The sequence below is a fragment of the Lagopus muta genome, chromosome 7, assembly GCF_023343835.1.
Source record: "Lagopus muta isolate bLagMut1 chromosome 7, bLagMut1 primary, whole genome shotgun sequence".
Taxonomy (NCBI): domain Eukaryota; kingdom Metazoa; phylum Chordata; class Aves; order Galliformes; family Phasianidae; genus Lagopus; species Lagopus muta.
The window spans coordinates 40,180,650-40,202,836 of NC_064439.1; the positions used below are offsets into that span (position 1 = coordinate 40,180,650).

Here is a 22,187-nt window from a genome sequence, read left to right on the forward strand (position 1 = left end):
AGAAAACTGTGAAAATCTTATCCCAGTCAATGAAGAAGTACAGTGTAGGCAGTTTCTGAGTCACCTGTGAACTACAGTCTCCTTGACTGAGTGAATCTTATATGTAAGTGTGGCCAAGCTGATAGGACTAGAATTCAGATGGTAGAACATGTCATAGCAAAGGAGGCAATTTTTCATTTATAAAACGTACTCTATGCGTACAAGAATAAGAAATGATACGGATATTAAAAATAAGTAATGATTACTGCCTGCAGAAGTCTAAGGGGTAAAGAATCATTTAACTATTGCATAAAGGATAATACTTCTTTCTCTCTCTTGACTGTTAATTTGAATCAAGTACTTGCTGTCAGAGCACAGCTTAAACTGCCTGAGGGGAACTTTCATAAGAACTGAGCATCAAGTGGAGGCAGAGGCACGGTAAGTGCGATCCACCCATCCACCTCCACGGATCAGGTCAAATCAGATGACAAATGTGGCAAATAGGCAGCTCAAACGTTATCATTCTGTCAGCTAGATTAAGTCTATTGAGCTTGGTAAGAACCAATCATATGCAAGACTGCTGATGGATTTGTATCCAGTTAGAAATTCAGTGTATTCCTCAGAAAGCTCATGTAAGCTTAACTAATGCTGCAGGACTGTAAACATGTATTGTTGTGTTGAGGTGTGCACTAAAAACAGCTGAGTCTATGTGACTCCTAGTTTCTATGGCAGATTGCAAAAATGAAGTTCTGCCATATCGAAGGCACTCAATGACTGTACCAGCAATTGTTGTCCAAAATTATCCGGAACATATATACAGAAACAGCTCACTCACTTTTCAACCTTGTAATGTAGCTACTCCTGTTAGTTAGGTGTATTAAGCTTAAAAACGTTCAAGAGAGGCATTCTTCCCAAGTGCAACATTGTTGGAAGCCTACATTTGAAAATGGGAAAATAAAATTCTGCGAGAGAACACCATGAAATCAGAGTTAAGCAATGCCATTTGCTAAAGGATTTGTCAAAAATTACTGACCCACTGAGAGATCTTTCAACAGTCTTGAATATAAAATCTACTTCTTGCTACCAATTTCGAAATTAGGAAGGTAATTAGAGCACCTGGTACTAATCAGAAAACAGGCACTGAAATATGTATCAGCAACAGAAGTGTAGAGAACAGTTTTGTGCCATTAATATCATTTGGACTTGAAAATTCCACCAGGAAAAAGAGTCAGGGCTCAGCATTTACAACAATTACACAACAATTCACAAAGGATCAAGGGAATGTAACCAAATGCCAGAGCAGAGTGCATATCTATTTTTGTCTTACAACAAATGAACATATTTAGTATTTTTAATAGATTTTCTGCAGACAATGTTGTGAACCAAGGTTTTTAGCTATGGAACAAGCTCAAAAGCTTAAAAAGGCTGAAACACTGAGTGAACTCCCTGTAAATTATTTCAAGCTTTACCCTTAAAGCTTATTAGATTCAAGCTGATCTTTCAAAACCCCTAACCCTCTCCTCTCCCGACTCTTAGAAGTAATTCCAGCTATTTATACAGAAGAAAACAACATCAAATGCATGCAGACAATTTGCTGTACTGTTTCTGCCTAACATCAAGAGGAACAGCATTTGATTTTCATGCCATCCTGCCAGCATGCTTGTTACGAACATCAGTTGATTTGAGCTAGTTCCAAATTAAAAGAACTGTAACAGAAAAACAAGAGTAAACTAGTGGTAAAATCACTCAAACTGCCTCCTTGCTTCTGCACAAAGTATTTTTGAAGTACTGTGCTAGCAAAGGAATTTAGAACTGCAATTCTCTTTTCACATCTAGATATAATAAGCACCAGCACTCCTCTACGTTTCTCAAGTAACTTCCTCACATTGAAATACTGTACTTCAATAGAACTAGCCATGCATTTAAGTACTGTCTTGAATTGAGGTCATAGCGCTCATGTTTTACTAGAACAAATCCTACATACTTATCATTAATCCACAAGCAATGGTCAAAGACCATCGACAATTAAAAGAAAGGAGCAATACTACTGTTCTGTTTTCAATATCATTTTAAACTGCATAGAAAAGCAACTCACCCAGCCCTTTGAAATGCTACACACTAAAGAGCCCCAGACAGAACCAAGAGGTGGGCTCAAGCCAATCTCAAGAAGTTCAATGAGGCCAAGCGCAAGGTCCTGCACCTGGGTCAGAGCAATTCCAAGCACAAATACAGGTTGGGCAGAGCTTGAGAGCAGCCCTCAGGAGAAGGATTTGGGAATGTTGGATCATGAAAGAATCATAGAATCATAGAATCACAAGGTTGGAAACAACCTATAAGATCAACTAGTCCAACCATCTCCTCATCATCATTGCCACCACTAGCACTAAACCACATCAGGCAGCACATCGTCCAGATGCCTCTTGAACACTGCCAGGGACGGTGACTCCACCACCTCCCTGGGCAGCCATTCCAGTGCCTGACCATGCTCTGAGAGCAATAGTTCTTCCTTATGTCTAATCTAAACCTCCTCTGATACAACTTGTTGCCATAACTCAAAGACTCAACAGGAGCTGGCAATGTCTGCCTGCAGCCCAGAAGGCCAACCGTATCCTGGTCTGCATCAGGAGAAGTGTGACCAGCAGGTCGAGGGAGGTGATTCCGTCCGTCTGTTCCACCCTCGTGAAACCTCAGCTGAAGCATTCAGTTCTGGGGCCCCCAGCACAAGAAGGACATGGAGCTGTTGGAGTGGATTCAGAAGATGGCCAAAAAGATGAGCAGAGGGCTGGTGCACCTCTCCTATGAGGACAGGCTGAGAGAGCTGGGGCTCTTCCTGTACCTGAAGGGGGCGTACAGGGAAGCTGGGGAGGGACTTATATAAGGGCATGTAGCAATAGGAGGAGTGGAAATGGCTTTAAACTGGAAGAAAACATATTCAGAATAGATATTAGGAATAAATTCTTTACTGTGAGGAACAATTTGCTCAGTGAGGCTGAGGATGCCCCCTCCCTGGAAACACTCGAGGCCAGGCTGGATGGGGCTGTGAGCAGCCTGCTCTAGAGGGAGGTGTCCCTGCCTATAGCAGGGGAGTTGGAAAGAGATGATCCTAAAGGTCCCTTCCAACCCAAATCATTCAGTGTATGATTCTATTCAAATACTACAGATGGGCAAAACAGGAGTGAAAAGCAGCTACCAATAATCACAATAGGGACAGAGATCAACGTATCAAATTTAGGGTAGAGTGTCAATTTAAAATAGCCTTTCACTAAAGTACTCTAAGAATACACTGTAGTGGAGATCATACGGGTGCTTTAGTGAAAATACCAAGAGAGATCCATTTTATTCCTTTTTTTTTTTTTTTTTTTTTTTTTTTTTTTTTTTTGAGGTGCAGCAGGAATAAGTCTGTTTGCTGAAATTTTTCTGCATTTTCCTCAGCATCAGCAATTATTATAAAATCTAAGAGGTGAGTAGGATGTGGCTTCTTCCATCATCACCACCAAGTTTTCAGAGCATATTCTGGTTTTGGATACTAACATAAAGCTAACAGATAAAACTTGAAACAACTCGAAGCAAAAGAAACAGTCAAAGATGACACAATCAAATAGGAACTTGTGTCAAACTATCAGGGAGAAGTAGCAGGTTGACATCTGGCTAATTTATGTCTAAGTGTTAAATTATAACACACTCCACTTCCTCATTTTGTTAATTTAATGCCTTGCAACACCAGAATACTGAGTGCTGTTTATACGACTGTAGCAAAAATTAATGCTTCTTTATTATCACTGGCAATGCTGCAATTGCATTTAAAAAAAAAAATCCTATTTGAAGTACAGAAATTTTCTTTCTCTCATACATTCATTATATCCAAGCCCCATCTTCTTCTCTGTTTACTCCCAGAAGAAGTTTCCTTGGATGCAGAATGTTCAACAAAACAAAAAATAAAACAAAAAAACATTGGTGAAGAATGTAATAAATCTAACTGGTGTGTGAACAGGAAAACCTGCTTTTAAAACCCCAGTAAATTGAAAAGTAAACGAGAAGAAACAGAACTAGCAATTCTTTTCAACTCAAGAAAGTTTTAGAATTATTATTTATTGGAACTGTGTGTCTCAGAATCAAATGTGGTAACATAACACTAAATGACTGATACTGAATATGAAATGCAAAATGCATCAGGCACCACCACTGGAATTAGGATGTCTCTAATGATTGTGGATTTACATCTGTGAGCAGGTTCCAATTAGTTCTCCTGCATAGTTTCAGATAGCCAGCAGTCTCCTTTAGCATTTCAACAGTGATCATTTAAAAACCAGGAATATTACAGAAGCAACCATGGTAGTAGTTAAGGCAGAGCTTAAATCTTGCTACGAGGAGGACAGCTGGGATAGAGAAAAGCTAAAAGTAGAGAAGTAAGAAGCAAAACAGATACATATTACTAAAGACCAAAATAAATGTTCCTTCTGTTCAAAGGATGTATAAAAATGTAACTGTGACATTTTACTACGTATAAAGTAAAAACTATAAAGAAGAGCACATTTAATTGAAGATAAGAGAAAGTATTATGTATTATCATAAAAAAGAACTCCAGTTTCCCAATTAAAATTGGAAAAAAATAGGAAATGGGAAACTACGCTTATCATGTGAAAGCAACACGCTCTGCACGAAACTGAGAACAAGATGTAGTAAATAAATATGCATTAGACTTTAACTGCAGTTAACTTTACCTAGGAAAAGTTTATCTCCGGTGCCAATCTGTTAAGGCAAGAGCCAGTTTCTAAAATGGGAAAGACAAAACACAATGACACACCCAGGCGTCAGCCCATCTCTGAGAAGCACCTACTTCTGCATTTTTATTCCTGCTGGGGTTGGAATGAAGTGAACTGGGAGACCTGAGGCCTGAATCTTGCCCCACTGCTGTTGCCAGCAGGTCACTTATTAGCATTCCCCAATTTCATCCAACAATGTGATGCTTGAAAAGAAACTATGATTGACAAACTGTTTTAAGCCAAATAATTAGAGAGCCAGCTGTTGGAGAAGTGAAGCAGTTAACCAGCAGACCTGTGCACTAATAGGGTGGGAAAAAAAGGCCTTGGTCAGGTGAGGCAGAGGATGGCAAGCTTTAAGGTCAGAGAGGCCATGGACAGACAGTGCAATACGACCTCAGTCAGTCTGGACTTAACTGGGCAGGGATGTCTTGGGAACAACACTGACTTCAGGAGATTTTTAATTGTGTAACCAACAAGGAACCTTCCATGCAGCCTTTCCTTCCTGCCCCCACAGTGCACACAGCACATCCCTCCGTGCTTCCATTTTCTGAGCAAGAGGAACACACGCAGAACCATCAAACATACACAGTGTGCGTGCAGTAACTGTCATTGCAAGGGACAGACCTGCATGTAAGCAGAAATCAGATGCAGAGGCCATAACAGCAATTTGAACGAGGTGTTTCAAGGACAAAAATTATGTACTGGTAATTGCAGACAAACATCAGGGGTTTTCTTGTTTGTTTGTTTGTTCTTTTCCCATAATCCAAGCAAAGCGTGATCAAAGAATACTGCAGTCCTCAGAGAAAGACCTTGAGGTGCATACTGCATACAAGACTCAGAGGTAAGAATTAGGACATGGCATGGGAACAAAGTATCAAACTCTTTAACAAATGTCTGCTTACCATTTTCATGATGTGACAAAAAAAAAAAATAGTATTGAAGCGCTGTGAGTGAAAAGGAAAGCACTTTTTCCCTTCAGATGACACAAGCCTGCACATGAATTCTGTTTAGATGAACATCGAGCCAAAGACACGCCATGCAATCCCATGTTGTGAAATTCTTGGATACTTCAGTATTATTAAAATAAAATGCTTTGAGAAGCTCTGCAGAATATTTCTAGGAAATGTAATGTATCCCAGCTCTGTTTCAACAAACAGCTCATGGTAGGTTATTGCAAAATCTTGCCACATTAGGTCAGAGGGAAAAACAATGCGTTCCTCTTGCACTGACTGCAACTTGAACTCTGTGTCCAGAACAGCCAATATCAAAATTAGTGTAGAAATACAGAAGCAAATGCTATTACTGTCTCTATTTATATCAGCAGTACTACACAGGACTACCGATTACCAGAATTAACCTGAGAATGTAGATAAGGTAAAATGATAAACAATGAGCATTTTCTGTCTATTTCGGTGATGCTGAAGTTGACCAGGATGTTTAAACACGCTTGAGCATTCAGGCTGTACCTCAGGCACATGTAACCTTGCTGGCTGCAGGAAAGATGCTACACCTGGTGACAAAGATCATGTGTGCAACACAGCTCTGCTGCTACTGAGGACCTACACCCCTCTTCCTCCTCCGCAGCAGGTTCACATCTGACAGGATGTGGCAATGACACAGCTGTCAGCTGTTTTCACAAACACTGTAAGGCACATTGCATGAAGAATTTGGGCATAAATGTATAATTGAAATAAAGAAAATGATTTTTTTTTTCTCTTGACATCCTTCAAATATTACATAACTTTCTGCTACTTCCATTTTTTTCACCCACCTACTGATGCACTCTTGCTGCCCTTCAGATATTGCATAACCTCAACATTTAAATACTATTTAAACCTTACTGGTCAGCTTTCTAATACTTCTTGTGTCAGATGTCTGCATTTCAGTCTGTCCTAGAGTTGGAAACAGAGTAGTAACAAGATCCGTACATAACAAGCACCTCATAAATCTGCACCACTGCCCACCCACACTCTATCCAGCTTATCTTCTGCTTATATGCACAACTTATATAACAAACAGGACATGGGTATGATTCTTTTTCCATAAAGAGCCACATAAAAAATCATACATATAAGACTACCTAAAGCACATGATTACTTCCCTCCAAACACACCACACACAAACTACACTCACACCACTGCCCATCTCCACTCGAATGCAAGCGCACACTGAAGATGGATTGTTTCATTGCACACCATTAAAACAGCTTTTACATTGTGCTCCTTTACCACAGCCACCTCCAGGGCATGAGTTCCCTATGTCAGATTCCAAGAACTGGTATTTAACATCTCAGGCTACCTGTTTAGACAGCTCTTAGAAGTGCACAATCCCTCCCTTCCTCCTGAAACTGAAAGAACCTTTTGTATATGTGCCACACTGCAAACACTTCAGATGTCAAAAAAATACATATGTAAGTAACTTTAGAAAGAGCTAGGAAGGTAAATGTAAAAAGCCACTGCATCAAGTGTCCTTTTATGGACAGCTATGATATAATTGATAAGCCTTTATGTTCAGTATAACATACTAAACATAATCAAGAAAGAAACTTCTGCAACAGCCTGCTAGCATGACTGACCCCATTTCTTTTTTCCTTCCTCATTGCAATACCTTTCTCCTTCTCACTTCAACATATGACTGGACTTTCTCAATGGCCACGGATCCTTCTGCATTTTTTTTTTTTTTATTACAGTAAACATTTCAGGAGCTCCATTTTCCTTTCTTTTCTGTAGTCTCATACGACCCTGAGTTTTCAACTACAATGCATTCAGGGCAATTTCCTACTCCACCATTCCTCACCATATTTCTTAGTGTCATTCAAGGTTTTACCCTTAAAACCCTCCTCTTTTACCCTCTTAACCTTATTCCAGAGTGACCTCATTTCATTACACAGCTTCCCTGACTCACAAATCTCTCTTCTCCAGTGACCTCTCCCTTGCTGTTCAACTTCTCATCTGGATCTTTCAGTGCCAGCATAAACTGAGACACTCACCTTTCCTCCCATGCCCTCTTCTCTCTGGCGGCCTATACAAATTAAGGAGAAAAGCCTATTCTGAAAGACCAGAGTTGCAAGAAAATACTCAAAAGTTATAAAACAAGACAATTCAAATTTCCTCAACAAACAATTTTAATAAAAGACAAATATGAGAAGAAAAAAAAAGGAGCTTCTTTAATAATTTATCAACCATGAAAGTTCCAATTCTCTTATTAATATTCAGAAAATGTGCAGACTGCAGAGATCCTCCTGATGCAGACACAGCTCTTTTCAAAGGGGAAGTTTCTACTGAGGCCCATAGGGCAAGCCCAATCAATCCAAATAAAATAATCGCACCAGTCTTCTATCAGGCTCTGAAAAGCTTAGAGTATAGCCAAATCTTTGTAATCCTGGCAAAAGTTTGTGTCAGACAAAGATCCACAGTAATCATTATGACAGTCAATCCAGCAGCAGCTCCACAGCTGCTCACAGATCTGGAGTTGCGGCCCCACTTTCATTTCCACCAGACTATAGCTCTGCTCAATGACAGGTACTGTAATCTTTGGTAAAACGCTCTGGTAACCCTTACACTACAGTTGTCATTTGACACTTGGCAAGCCTGTCCTTTTTCCACACACTTAGCAGCAGGCTTTCTAATGCTGAGCCTTCAACCTGCTTGACCCCCAGCCAGTAATATCCTAAACATAAATTAAAAGCTACTGTATAATTACTATTTTTCTCCCAGCACTTCCCATTCTCTTCCTCAGCAGTAAGGAATGCAGCCAGATGACTGACAGACATAGTAAGACTTTTTATATGGTATTTCTGTCATAACAGATGACTCAATCCGATAATCACTGAAGAAGAATGAGATGTTCTATGACAGGGAGCTCCAGGCAAGTCACTAAGAGTGTACAATCTTTGGTAACAGTACATCAACAGTACATGTACTGGCTGCATCAAGCACACATAACACACCTTAATCCTGGGACGGTGGTCAGGCCTGGTAGGACAGTGGGAACCACACTGAGTGCTGTACTTGGTCAATTGGGAAACAGTGGCTCCCACTGGAAAGGAACCACTAAAAGAATTCAGTGATGCTTAAAAAGAGGCGGAAAGACCTCCTGTAGCTTTCTGGACTGCACTCGTGTCATCTTTTCTCATAACAACAAGTTTCAGGAAGAGTGGAGCAAATAATCCTTACCGTGCAGAGTCCAACCTGTGCTATTTAAACCTTGTTAAACTGTGAAAGCAAGCTACTTCAACTTCATGCAAAGATCTTGGCCAACATTGTGGCTTTCTAGCAGCTGTGTGCCAGCAGACCTATCACCTCATTTCCTGCTACGCTAAGGGCACTTGAAAGGGGGTAGGTAAGTGTACAAGCACATCTACCTGAAAATCCACTCCACAACGGTAAGTACACCCTGCAGAACTGAAGAGGACCAACATGAAAAAAAAAATTAAGAAAATGAAAAGAAATTAACAAATAAGAAATTATTCTTTAACTGACTGTCCTAAACATGAGTCAAGGATTCTTCAATAAACAAGAAAATCCAAAAAGTAGTCAGAACTGTGTAAAAAGAGGGGAGCAAATCATCTACTTCTATATGCTAGACTGGAAAAGCAGACCATGCTTGTTCTATTCCATAATGTGCTAATGAAGCTTCTGGAGGGGACACTGAGAGGACATTCTTCCTCGTGCGGGGACAGGGCACGCACTGCCATGATCATTTTGTAAGAGAGATCTTCCTGATAACCACAGACTTTCCCTTCCCAAATTCATGCAAGGGTAAAAGAAATCAAGCAATCTTACGGACACCTGAAAACCTCACACACACGCTTTGAGATGAGCACACAAATATAATGCAAAAGGCACTAAGCACTGAAGCTATGATAGACACCACTCTATCACTGAAAAGACAAAAGCATAGAAGAGGAGGCACCCATTCTTTCACTTCTTCCCGCACACGCAAATTTACGCTTTCGTTGTCTCTGTAAAGACAGAGGCAGTAGGTCCCTGACCTGCTGGGGGACAGGCCTTTAGAAAGAGCCCCCTTTCACCAAGGGAAGAAAGCAGAAACGAGCTTTCAGCTGTCCACCTGCATTTAAAAGCTAGATGATGTAACCAGCATACACTTCAGTATGATACCACTGTGAGCCATCTTAGAATCAAGCATAAGTTCTGGGAAACCCAATAAATCATTCTCTTTTATTTCATCAAGCAGCTCATTTCAAAACTACAGAAAGAATTCTGCATTTACATTACATACCCAAAGAACCAACATGCAAACAAGTTCGAATGATAATGAAAAACTAATTGTGATTACTGGTGTTGTAGTAATAATTACAGTGTACAGTTCTTACATATTTTTCCAAGCTACTTCTTTGTGAGACTACATACCACACACAAGAAAACTGATGTTTCACTGAATTCTTTGTTTTAAAAAAAGTTATTACACTCATCTCAGAAGGAGAAAAAGATATTCAGTGCAGGGTTTTATTTCCAGATATGTACATGTATTTCATAGCTGATAATACCAGTCACGTTATCAGCTATAAGCAGTCCTGCCAAATTCAGTGTGAGCTCTCAATAGTAGCAGAAGAATTACTGTAGCTGTGCCTCACAGGTAGGACTCTACTTCTGCAACTTACACAAAGGAGGCTCAAGGTTGAGAAAGTGACATGTTAACAAGCCATCACTCCTGCAGTGGAGGGCAAAACATTTCTTTCATTAAACTTCTCATTCTACCTAAGGACAACGTCAAGTAAAGCAACCGAGTCACTGCTATTCTGCCTTCACCACACTTAGGCAGTTACTAGATTTCAACGAACAGAGCACACTGCATGATGTGGTGAGTCATACTTTTTTTCCAAGCAGATAAAATAAACTTCCTATTTATTATTTAGGGTTTTAATACATACAGTAAGCCTTCCTCTCACTGCTACAAAGCCTCAAATTCAAAAGTATTCAACGTATTTCAATCACTTACAACTTTCCTCCAGATACAAAGTTTTGCTCAACTTGAGAAGTAGCAGAAATGCTAATTTTGGCTATAACTGAGAACAGAACAATAAGAGTCTTAACAACCCAGAGTGCTAACATTCCATCACAGCTAATGTATTTTCTGAATTCGTGCAAAACAAACATTAGATTTTGTTCTGAGAAGTCCTAGAAGACTCAGAAATCTTCACTGAATTGGGAGCTTACTCTGAAAGACTCCACAATCAAGTCCTTTTAAAAGCTATCCTCCTGAGTAAAGCTTGTCAAAACTTGTCAAAATCCTCTCTGAAAATGCAGCCTGTGATGTACCCCACCTCCAGATCATGCCATGTTACACTCAGGCAACCCCAGCAGCTTAATGCAGTTTGGGGTGCTCGGCACTCCCTTAGCAGCACTCAGCACTTGGTGTGATCGTACCAGGCAGCTAATACAGCTCAGGCTAACGTGCCAAGTGAACATATAAACACAACAAGTTGGGGCAGAGCTATTTTAAGGCTCTTACTCAGAAAACCTGTAAATCATCAACAAGAGGCTGTACAAGTGAGGTGTATTTTATGAATGTGAATGGATAAGGAAGAACACAGAACAAAGAAGGGAACTGAGGTCTCAGATGAGTGACGATGCAGAAGGTATACATAAAAAAATCTGTGTTATTAAAGACAAAGCTATTTTAAGTTTGAGGAAAGGAAGAAATGGCAGAGTTACAGACTAGATCAAACTGCACAGTGCTGAAAAGAAAAAGCTTTGAAGATCATGCTTGACAAGAGAGCATTGTGCATATGGTTGCAAAGGCATAACAGGGAGTTTGGAAAATACACATAGTCCAGTTCTGCTCTGCCCAAAGTGGCAAATCATCTAGGGTGAAATATCAAATCCCGAGGCTAGAAAAAAGGCTAAACAGAGGACCAGGCAGAGAATGCAGATAGTCTGGAAGAGTGATAGAATAGACATGTAACATGACAACATGCAACCACAACATCCTGGATATGAAGTCATGAATGCACAGCAAAATTGTCAAGCAAGTTGTAAAGGAATTTTAAGCAGAATCCCTAAAAAAACAAAAAACCAAAAAACAAACAAAAACAAACAACAACAAAACGGGAGAGAGAAAAGAAAAAGCAGTAAATGAGTTTTGGGGGATGAGGGGGTCAGACATTTCACACAATTGCCAATGAGATACAACATCTGATATTTGAAAAATGGAGAATTATTAAAATTTTGTATAAAAACTAGATACAGAGTACACCTACACATCTGATAGAGGGGATACAGTGCTTGTGTGACTGCAGCAGAGTTAGACATATTCTGCTCAAGTAAGTTTGGGGCTAAAACCATAACAGAGTAAGAGACCAGCAGAGAGATGTTATGCAAATGAAGCAGATACACAGATAGGATATTCTATAGTAGGAAATAAGAGTGAAGAAAATATATTTGGGGCAATAGATGAGTACAAAAACAGCTCTGTCTTAGAAGCTGAAGGGTACAGAGACATAATTCAGACATAGGGAACGAGAAGGCATACGGCAGTAAATAATACACGGCCAGAATCAGAGCAGGGCACTGAGGTGACCATGATGGAACCATTTGTACAAAGGAGCTAAAGACGCCGTGTGGACACGCATAACGTCAGATGTTGTGTGGGGCTACTTCACATCAGGCAGCGGGCTGACCAGCGGCTGTAATCCAGCAACACGCTGAGGTGCGAGCCAGAAGTGACACACAGCATTAGAGCTATGTCAAACACAGCGCAGGCCGACGCGCGGCAGTTACTCCGCTTCGAGCGTATGTCGGGACAGAGAAACGAAAGGAGTTGGCGCGGAGAGCTGAGCCGGCCGTCCAGCTCCGAGGGAAAGGCAGCCGACCAGCACACGGCTTTGTGCGCTTTCCTAGCCGTGCCCTCGGCTCCCTCGCAGCGAGGCTCACACGGCATGCAGCCCACGGCGGCAGGCTGCCCGCACCGCGCCCGGGCGGACAGAAGGCGGACGGACGGGCCGCGGCGGCGGGAAGCCGGCAGACGCGTCCGCCGGGAGCGGGCGGAGCTGACGGCAGCGATACACGGAGAGGTACGGGCACCTACAGACCCCCCCACAGCCCGCTCACCTTTCGCTGGAGGCCTCCTCCTCCTCGGCCATGGCGGCGGCAGGAGCTGGCAGCGGGGCGGCGGCCGGCAGCGCGGCGACGGACAGCGCGACGGCGGCGGCACCGGCCATCACGGGCCCCTCCCTCCTCTGCCTCCCCGCCCGCCGCCGTCGCCGCCTTGCGTCATCGCCGCCGCCCACACCATAGAGCGGGGCGACGCCGGCGGCTAGAGCGGCGCTCCGGGACGCGCCTGGCGGGCTCGCGTCCCCGCACGGCACAGCGCCGGCTGTGTAACGAGGGGCAGAGAGCCGTGGGTAGGCAGGGGAGAGGTTCTGACCGTTCTCACAAGCATTTCGAACCACAGACAGAAACCTCAGCCCACAGAGATCAGCGCTGGATTTTCGAGTCGGTCATTTGTGCTTGTTTGCACGTACAAGAAGCAACTTAGGAGCTCGGGACGCCTCTCAAACAGCCAAGAAGAAAAGGCACAGAACGCACCTTGCGATTCTCCTTTTCGAGTGTTTTGAAGGACTTAACGCGGCCACGCCTACGGGCAGGAGGCTGCGGGGCGGAAGGGCTGCGCGCTGCTGTCCAGCTGTGCGCGCCGTGCGTCCGCTGAACCCCGAGCCGCGCTGCGAGGCGTTCTGAAGTGGGCTTACCGAACTTTGCAGCGGACCTCAGACACCTCAGAAGGACGGATGGAAGACTGAGTAGTGCACTGTTTGGTGTCTGGAATCCTTTGGTCAAAGTTGCGATGGCAATTCGGTAATAGTTGAGATTATTCCCGGCTAAAACCATTCTGCAGTTTTAACAACAGTGATTGTTAAGGTTTCGTAATCTCGGCTAAAGTTTGCTAAGCTGTGTCACAGTGCTTTGGTAATCAAACATTTCTCTGGAGAGTTTTTGTTTATTATTGTTATTGTTTCTCTGAAATGTTCTATTTACTGAAAATACGAATACCTCTGGATGCAGAAGTACATGATCACTGGCAAACATTTGCAGTTATGCTCTCTGGAATTTGTAAGAAGCCTGAAACAACAGCCCTGAATGCTACAATTTCTTCACCTTCATTTCAAGGGAATGACACACTGAAATCTCGTTGGTCAGATTTAAGCATGGTACATGCATGTGTTACACACAAACATTTCCTAGAATCATAGAATCATAAAACCATAGAATCACAGAATGGTTTGGGTTGGAAGGGACCTGAAAGCCCACCCAACCCCAACCCCCTGCCATGGGCAGGGCTGCAAACAGCAGCTCAGCTGCCCAGGGCCCCATCCAACCCTGCCTTGAGTGCCTCCAGGGATGGGGCACCACAGCTTCTCTGGCCAGCTGTGCCAGGGCCTCACTGCCCTCTGAGTGAAGAATTTCCCCCAAAATCTAATCCCATCATCTAACATAGGTGAGGTTAAATTGAAAATTTTCCCTCTTTCATAATGATAAAATAATTTTATGTATATGTATAAGCAACACACGTCTGCTTCCCTTGCTATCCCTACAGCTTCTTTTTTTTCTCCTTTTTATAGCAAATGTCTTTTCCTGCTAACATCAAAGGAAAACACAAGTTCTCTTAGCTGAGACAAGAAAAGCAATCCATCTGACCTCCCAGATTCTCCTTGCCCTGTACTGAGATGAAAAATCAATGTCTATGCTAAACAAAGACTCCAGATGACATAACAGAAGTCTTAGTGTCAAAGTCATCTTGCTTTGTCTTTACCTCAGGTTTTTTTGAGACCATTCCTATTAGACATCAGGTCGCAGTAACTATCATTATTCTTTGTTATTTAAAATTTGGAGCTGTATTATTTTCTATGTCAATATATTTCAAATACTTGGAACTCTCTTTTGTAAGTTCTACACTTGCAGTCCTACTTTTGATCCAACATAAGTAGCTGCTTCTCAGCTAAAGCTGACTGACAGTGAAACATGAAAATAGAGCACAAGTGTTTATCATCCACATTTTTGCATGATGACCCACTTAGTATCTTTCTTTTCCAAACAACACAGACAACTTGCTAAAATCTGTCTGATCAAAAGCCATAAGGATGGCTGACCACATCAAATATGTACACACTGAAGGGGAAAAGTTTGCTTATGAGTGTTTTTTATATGAAAGAGATAAAAACAGCAGCTTGATAAAAGGAACATCATATACAGCGCCTGTTCTGATTTGCAAGCAACAAGTAAGATGGTAGCGTTCACACCAGATGCATCCTTGTGGTGCTTCAAAAAACATGTAATTTACTTTCATAAAGCCCCTGCAAGCCCTTGCAATCACGGGTTCTTCCTCTCCAATTGTCTATTCCACATGTTCTCCATGTTTTAGGTCAGGCATGATTTCCAGCTGAAAGTTTGGACCTTGCATTCCAGGTAGCCCAGGAGATACGTTTACTTCCAGAGCCTCTCCTGCACAATTTAGAAGCACACCCACAGCAGTTGAAGTAGGAAGTTGTATAACTGTGAGAAAAGTCACCTCTGGGAAGGCCATAAAAAAGTGCTCCAAGAAGCAAATGTACTGCAGAGGTGGGTGATATGTCTTTGTTGTTATGTATCACTACCAGCAAGAGCTGAGACCATGACAAGCAAGTGTTGCTAGCCAGAACTTCCACCTTGTACTTGCCTGTTCCATTGTGTATGACTCACATGTGATTACCCTGAAATTTCCTCCTGGATAGAGGAGTGGCTGGGAAGACACAAAATCTTCTGTTTTCAGGTGGGTGGAAAGGTGCTGCTTCTAAGGGTTCTGTGATTTTGTTTTCATGGGTCGTGTGTGCTAACTCTCAGAGCACACCTTGAGACTCTCAGCTGCATAAGACAGGGCATGTAATCTAGGCAGTCTCCCTGTGCCATAACCTTGTTTTGTCTTCCTCATCTGTGAATATGAATACCTACATAACCACACAAGCTGAAGCCCTTCAGGGCTTCTGGAAATGTCCGTACCTAGCAAGGAGGCTGATTAAAACCAGCTACTAGCAGCTAGCTGAAAAGGTCAGGGTGCACATTAAATGAGACTGTCTATGAAACAGCAGATTTAGTGGTCTGTAGGACCAAAATGAAGAGTAAAAACAAACTTGTAGAACTGGATGTTAGGAGTCCCCTAAAAAGCTTGTATAACAGGTAAAAGGAAGAGTGAATTCACAGGAGCTTCCAGTTCTTTAAAGGAATGATATTAAAGGTAAACACTGGTATTCATCATGAGGGAAAGGCAGAAAGCGTAGTTAAGGAACCAGCTTGGCTAAATTGCTCAAACCTAAGAAAGAAATGTGTTGAGAAAGAAAAAATAAGTTATGATATTGAAGCTGAGAATAAAAGTATAACTGATGTAGAAACAAACGAACAAACAACATAAAATGAAATGCAACTAGCAGGCTAATAAAAAAGAATGAGTCTAGAAATATATTGACTGTTTGAGGTAGATGCGGTTCTTCAACTGGAAAGCGAGAAAACTAAAGGTGTCAGAAGGGCAGTACCTCCTAGAGCTCAGTGAAATTAGGAACCTGATGCAATAACAAGAGAAGTTGGGTTTTAGCCTCAGCTAAGAAAAGAATAGAGCACTTACTCAACTCAGGTAATTTCAAATTGACCTCACATCCCTCTTTACTTTCATGCTGGAGTATTTAAAGATTTTGCTGACAGAATCTCAGTGTCAATAATCAATATATTTGAGAATTTGTGGTTTTTTTTTGTAGGAAAGAGGGAGGCTATAGAGTGACAAGCACTGTGAAGGGAAGGGTGGAGAGAAAAGAAGAAATATGAAATAGTGGTTCAATACAATAAATTTCAATTCTTAGAAAAACAGTGAAATGAATATCCTTGTGCATTGTTGAAAAATGAGAATAACTGTCAGCAAGAAGTTATGTCTCAAACATCTAATTGCCTTTATAACAGAATGACCAATTCAGTGGACAGAGAAGAGCTACAAATGTACTATATCTTGATTTTCATGTACATTTTAATTTGATTCACTTAAGCAAATTAATAGAATGTGTTCTACATTGATCTACAATGAGGTACTCACAAAGCTTGTTGGAAAACCAGAGTAACAGGATGGTGCTCTACCAAATTGGCAACGCGTACATCAAATGGGATTGCACAGATTCAGCACCTGGTGCCAGTCATTAATGACCCGATGGGTGTTTATAAAAGTGAAAACGCTTATTGGAGTCACAAATGTATCAGGCAGGAAAGGATTAAGTATGTTGGAGGACAGAGACAGAATACAAAATGAGTTTCAATTAGAAATATGAAAAAAAATAAGGGAAGCTATTCAAGTGAAACAGCTGTAGACCTAGACAGGAATAATCAGCTGGTAGGGGAAACTGGTTAGGTAGCAATTCAGTACAATAGAAACTCTGGCTTTGAGTGGTCACAAGCTGTGTATGAGTCAACAATGGCTTGTTGCAAAAAAAAGTTAAGCATCCTGCTGGGATGTATTATATGGATTAGAGTTTGCAAGCCTTGGCAAGTAATTCTGCTTTGTTAAGCAGTTGTAAAGCCAGTTTTGAATGTTGCATGTCAAGAAGGATGTGGACCACCTGAAGAATGTCTAGATGAGAACAGACAGAATGTAAAGGAGCCTACAGGAAAAACTGAATGAGTAGGAGAAATGATGACAGTCCACAGATAAGTAAGAATTTATGCCAACATGGGAATAACTTGTTCAATTGGAATCACACCCAAGTTACTTTAGGTTAAACATTAGAACAAATGTTCTTCAAGGGAATAGGTGCTGGAAATAAAGACTTCTAGAAATACAGTCAGAATCTGACATTGGGGTTTTAAGAACAGGCTACTTACATATCATATTCTCTATAAATAGAAATTTCATAGGTGTAGTGGGACTGCCTGGGGGCAGGGAGACTAAGAACATGGTTTTCTGAGGACCAATTAGCCCGATGTTTCCATTGTTTTTAATGTTTTTAATCAAGGCCAACTGAGGTGGCAGAGTGGACTGGCATGGATAGGAGTCCTGTCCTGGTACCTCTCATCATCCCATCATGTGTTCTGGAGTCCATCCCACTCCAGTTGATAATATGTGGAAGGTTTCAGCCCCCTAAAATCTCTATCAGGATTCCCTTCCTGGTTAAATTGTTACCTGTGAAAACAGTGTAGCTTCTCTGTTGTAATCCTGATCTCATCTTAACCCTCTTGGTTGTAAATAAAAACTTGTGCAATGTTTTGGAGTTCTCTCTTTACATAAAGGTACATTTTTCATTGTAAACGTAAGCCTTATGTTGTAATATGTGATTGGTCAACAATCTCCAAACATCTGCCTTTGGTAAAGAGAGGAACTATCTTGTGGGTATCGTACTTCATATGTGGCAATCTCTGAACCTGAGAATTTCCAGTCATTACTCTTGAGAAATAACTTCATACAACTTTTTTGTTTTTGAAATCATTATTTTTAATACTTTTCTGCTCTTGAAAGAAAATAATAAATGCCTAATGTTTTCAACCAGATTCATAAAAACTGGTATTTCTCCAGCCAAGTTCCAGTTATTTATGTATATTCACGACTAAAAAATAATTACCTTAACTAGTAAAATCTTGTGCTTTATATGTGTCAAGAAAGCACTGAAAGCCGTATTTAAAGCCAGTAAATATTTGGTTACAATTTTTTCATAGTTCTTTCTTCTTTTGAGGGAAATTCTTCTTTATTCTCCTTTGTCCTCTCCCTCTCTCTCTCTCTCTCTTTTTTTTTAAGAACTAAACATTAGGATTCAATAAGGTAAAAAGAAATATTTCTTATTTATACTAATTCCAACTGGTAGTAAATAGAAGTACTGGTAGAATGGACAATACTTACCTCCTTGAAGTTTGGCTTTTCTACTAGAAATACAACTTTTGTAAGGCTATCAAGAAGAGTAAATGCTTAAAGATGGTTTAAAAATACTTCTATATTCCCCAATGGTAGCCTCTGTTACTGGCCAGGTTCATACTTGCAAATATTTTTGTAATTAGGAAACCCAGTGACAGACAACCCAGATGTATCTGTGAGACACTGTTTTCTATTCACAAGGAATGTACGGAAGTCCTACTTTATAGAAAAGATGAGATATTAAACAGTGGGAGGAAGATTGTTTCCTTACAGTCTTATTTTGACTTTCTCTCAGTGTCATACAAATATTTCTCCGTGGCTTTACTTTTCCCGCTTTTTCTGCTTGCTTGCTAGCTTATTGCAACACACAAATACTGACTGTCCTTCCAAACAATACTCAGCTTTTGCATTCACATTCAAACCACAGCACTACCCTACATAACAGATATCTTAGTGACTACCTCAGCCTTGTCAAACATGTCCAGATCTCAGACAGTAGTTTTTTACTGTGTAAGTTACTGGTAAACACAAGTTTTGCCTGATTAGGAAATCCTTCTTCGTTCATTATCTTCAGCAGTGTCCACAGATCGAAGTCAATGGCTATTTCCCAGAGATGACAAATCTACAGAATGAAGTGATACTAAAAAGTAAATACATATTTCTGTAATCTTAATGTTCAAAATGCAGCAGTATACGACACCACGAATGTGGCATTTATGTCTTTCTCCCCTGGTTGAAAACACTTCCAAGGGAAAAGTGCTTTGTTTTTTCCACTGGTGTTTCTCCCAGGACGTCAGTAGAGGGTTGGTTTTGGGGCTGCTGCTTCCCATTCCCAACAGAATGGTGAGAATCTGTGCTGTGAGAGGCAGAGGCTGGGCTACAGCTCTTGCTGAGTCTTGAGACAAGTGGAATAGTTAGACAAATGACCCTGGTACTCCTGGAGGCAGCCTTTTGCTTTCCTGAATGATCTGAGGTCCTAATTCAGCTATTTCCCAGCTCACAGCTGCATGATCGGGGTGTGGAGCGCTCATGGAGTTCAGAGCTTACCTGTGGGTGGGAAAACCTGCAGCTCAATGATAGAAGAGAAGCTTCTGTGAATGGCAGAGTTGGTTCATCTGAGGTGGCAGAAACTCTGCTATTACAACAAATACCATCCGTGAGCACTCAATGGCACACTCTGTAAAAGAACTTTCAGTGGAGGGACAGGCTTTCATTTTTTCTAACCTGTTGGTGGAACAGTTATGCCTTTGGTGTGACCACATCTGCGCCGCATGGCAGCTAGCTGTCATTCACACCTCTGGCTAAGATCCTCTTTGGTGAACAAGTTCTTCAGCTAAACTGACTTTGTCCAAGGTGGGATGCCAAAGATCTTGTCTTTTTATTAAATTAAGGAATTGATTCTGCATAATCTACAGGAGTTTTATCATTAGCCTAATTTGGATCAAAAGCAGATCCTAATGGTGGTCTGTGAGACCCTGTGATGTTAGTAAATGCTTTGACATTGTACTCTTGTACCAACATCTTCACCCATCATGGCTTCCACCCACATGTGTACAGAGACCTGACCGACTTCAGCTCTAATCAAGTTTCAGAAATAAAGCTGATCAAAAGTAAATTACTGGGCCAAAATCAGTTTTACTTTATGCTCCATAGAAATTTAACTCAATGAATTGCCCTGAAGCTTTTTTTCAGTTTCACCGCTGCCTCCAAGAGCAGTGCATTTGCTTCAGATCTCTTCCAGTTTCAGAAAATGTTCTGATCAGGCATCTTCTAGTTTCTTTCATTTCTCTTGACGTTGAAGTTATTTCACTAACCTTTATTTATCTTTGCTGTTGAATATACATTTGATTACTAAATTTAAGTGCTTCCCTTTACGTGACCTATTTCTTTTGAGTCTTGATGCTGTTGCTTGGATACACTTTCCTCTTCTAAGTGAGACACTAGGTTTCATCTTGCTTTTTTCCATGCTTTGGATGATACAATTGAATTGTAATTTAATACTTTTTTTTCAGGCTATTAAATGTATTTTTTTTGTCTAACACCTTTGACAAAAAGAGAACTGAGCTGGGAATATCTCTATGGTTTTATATACAGTATATTCCGTGCAGTATTGAACAGTTTGCTAGTCTTGCTTTTCTTTACAATCAGATGCAAAAAATGACACCATTACACTGAGTAATGACAAATCACTACATAGCTTGTAGGAATACCAATGTCTATAGATAAACAGATATTTAATTCAATTTCCTTTCTGTATTTGTGATGTGGCTGCAAGTTAATTCCTGGAGCATCCTGTACTATTTATCTTTTTGTTTTAATTCTAGATTAGTAAAAATAGATAACAAGAATAAAGTAAGCATTTCAGTAATAATAATAATAATAATAATAATAATAGAATTTTAATTTGGGCAGACATATTCTTACTCCTATATGCAGTTTTACTTATACCATTCTGAAAAATGTGGAGTAGAGCATGAGTAGAGTGGGGATTCCCCATGCCTGGTGTAGGGAACCTGCTTTGGCAGGGGGGTTGGACTCGATGATCTCTGGAGGTCCCTTCCAGCCCCTACAGTTCTGTGATTCTGTGATTCTGTGAGACCTCCTGAAAGACCATCTAACTAATTGAGGCATGGCTGTTGTCTGTCAAAGGCAAAACACCTCACACCTTTGCATCTTTAAAAATGTCAGATGAGAAGGGATGCATGTTTGATTACTTTGCTAAATATTAAGGAAAAAAAGGTATTGGATATCTCAGTGTTACACTTTATTAGTAGCTGCCCAAGCAAGAGATATGGAAAAGCTAAAAATACTCACAAGATGTTTTTCTGCTATTGAGATGATGCTGATACATGGAATCTTGTATCATACTGTATTAGCATTGCCAAGTGAATTGTTACCTTCAGTGTGAGGTTCTTTGATTACATCATCTTAAAATTGCCGTTACTTGCCCTAATTCTGCCCTTAGCAATTTTCCTGCTTTTCGGAAATGTTTCAGAGCCCTGAATATTTTATATTGGTGTGTTTCAACCCTAGGTTAGTGTGGGTTTCAAACTACTCCAATAAAGTTCTGAAACCAGATCAGTTCTCAATGGTTTCAGAGTACACAACCATATTAAGAAAGGATGGGCCCAGAACAGCCTGTTCTACTAGTTGTTGCACAGATCTACATTTCCAGACACACACAGCAGGTCATGCCTATCTGTCATGTGGATAGCCATCTCTCTAAACACAATTGTTACACACCAGTAAAAGCAGCCTTTCAGCTCAGTCATTTGTAAATGCTGTAGGGAGTGTCTTGTTTGTGCTACTTGTGCTCTTGCACTGTTATAGTGACTACTTGTGGACACATGAAATAATCTCAGTCTGGAGGAAGGATTTAAATTCAGACAAGCTGGTTCAGCTGGGACACAGGACCAGCTCTGCTTGATACTCTCACTTGTGTTAGTGACAACATAAGTGAGGGCTGACAGTCACACAGTATTTCACAGCATTTCCAGAATGTCAAGAAGAGCAAGCAAGTTCTGTCACAGTTAAGTGGGATATCGTAGGTACTGTTGCAGGTGTGGATTTAAG

The 22,187-nt window shown here is 40.9% G+C and overlaps 1 protein-coding gene across 1 annotated transcript in view; it reads right to left on the bottom strand.

Moving 5' to 3' along the window:
- Window positions 1–13,162, bottom strand: part of ABHD5 (abhydrolase domain containing 5, lysophosphatidic acid acyltransferase) — a 29,614-nt gene extending 16,452 nt beyond the window's left edge. Inside the window, exon 1 of the mRNA XM_048951892.1 lies at window positions 12,815–13,162. Coding sequence (XP_048807849.1) covers window positions 12,815–12,924 — 110 coding nt within the window. The 5' untranslated portion in view covers window positions 12,925–13,162. The remainder of the gene's footprint in view (window positions 1–12,814) is intronic.
- Window positions 13,163–22,187: the final 9,025 nt, after the last annotated feature.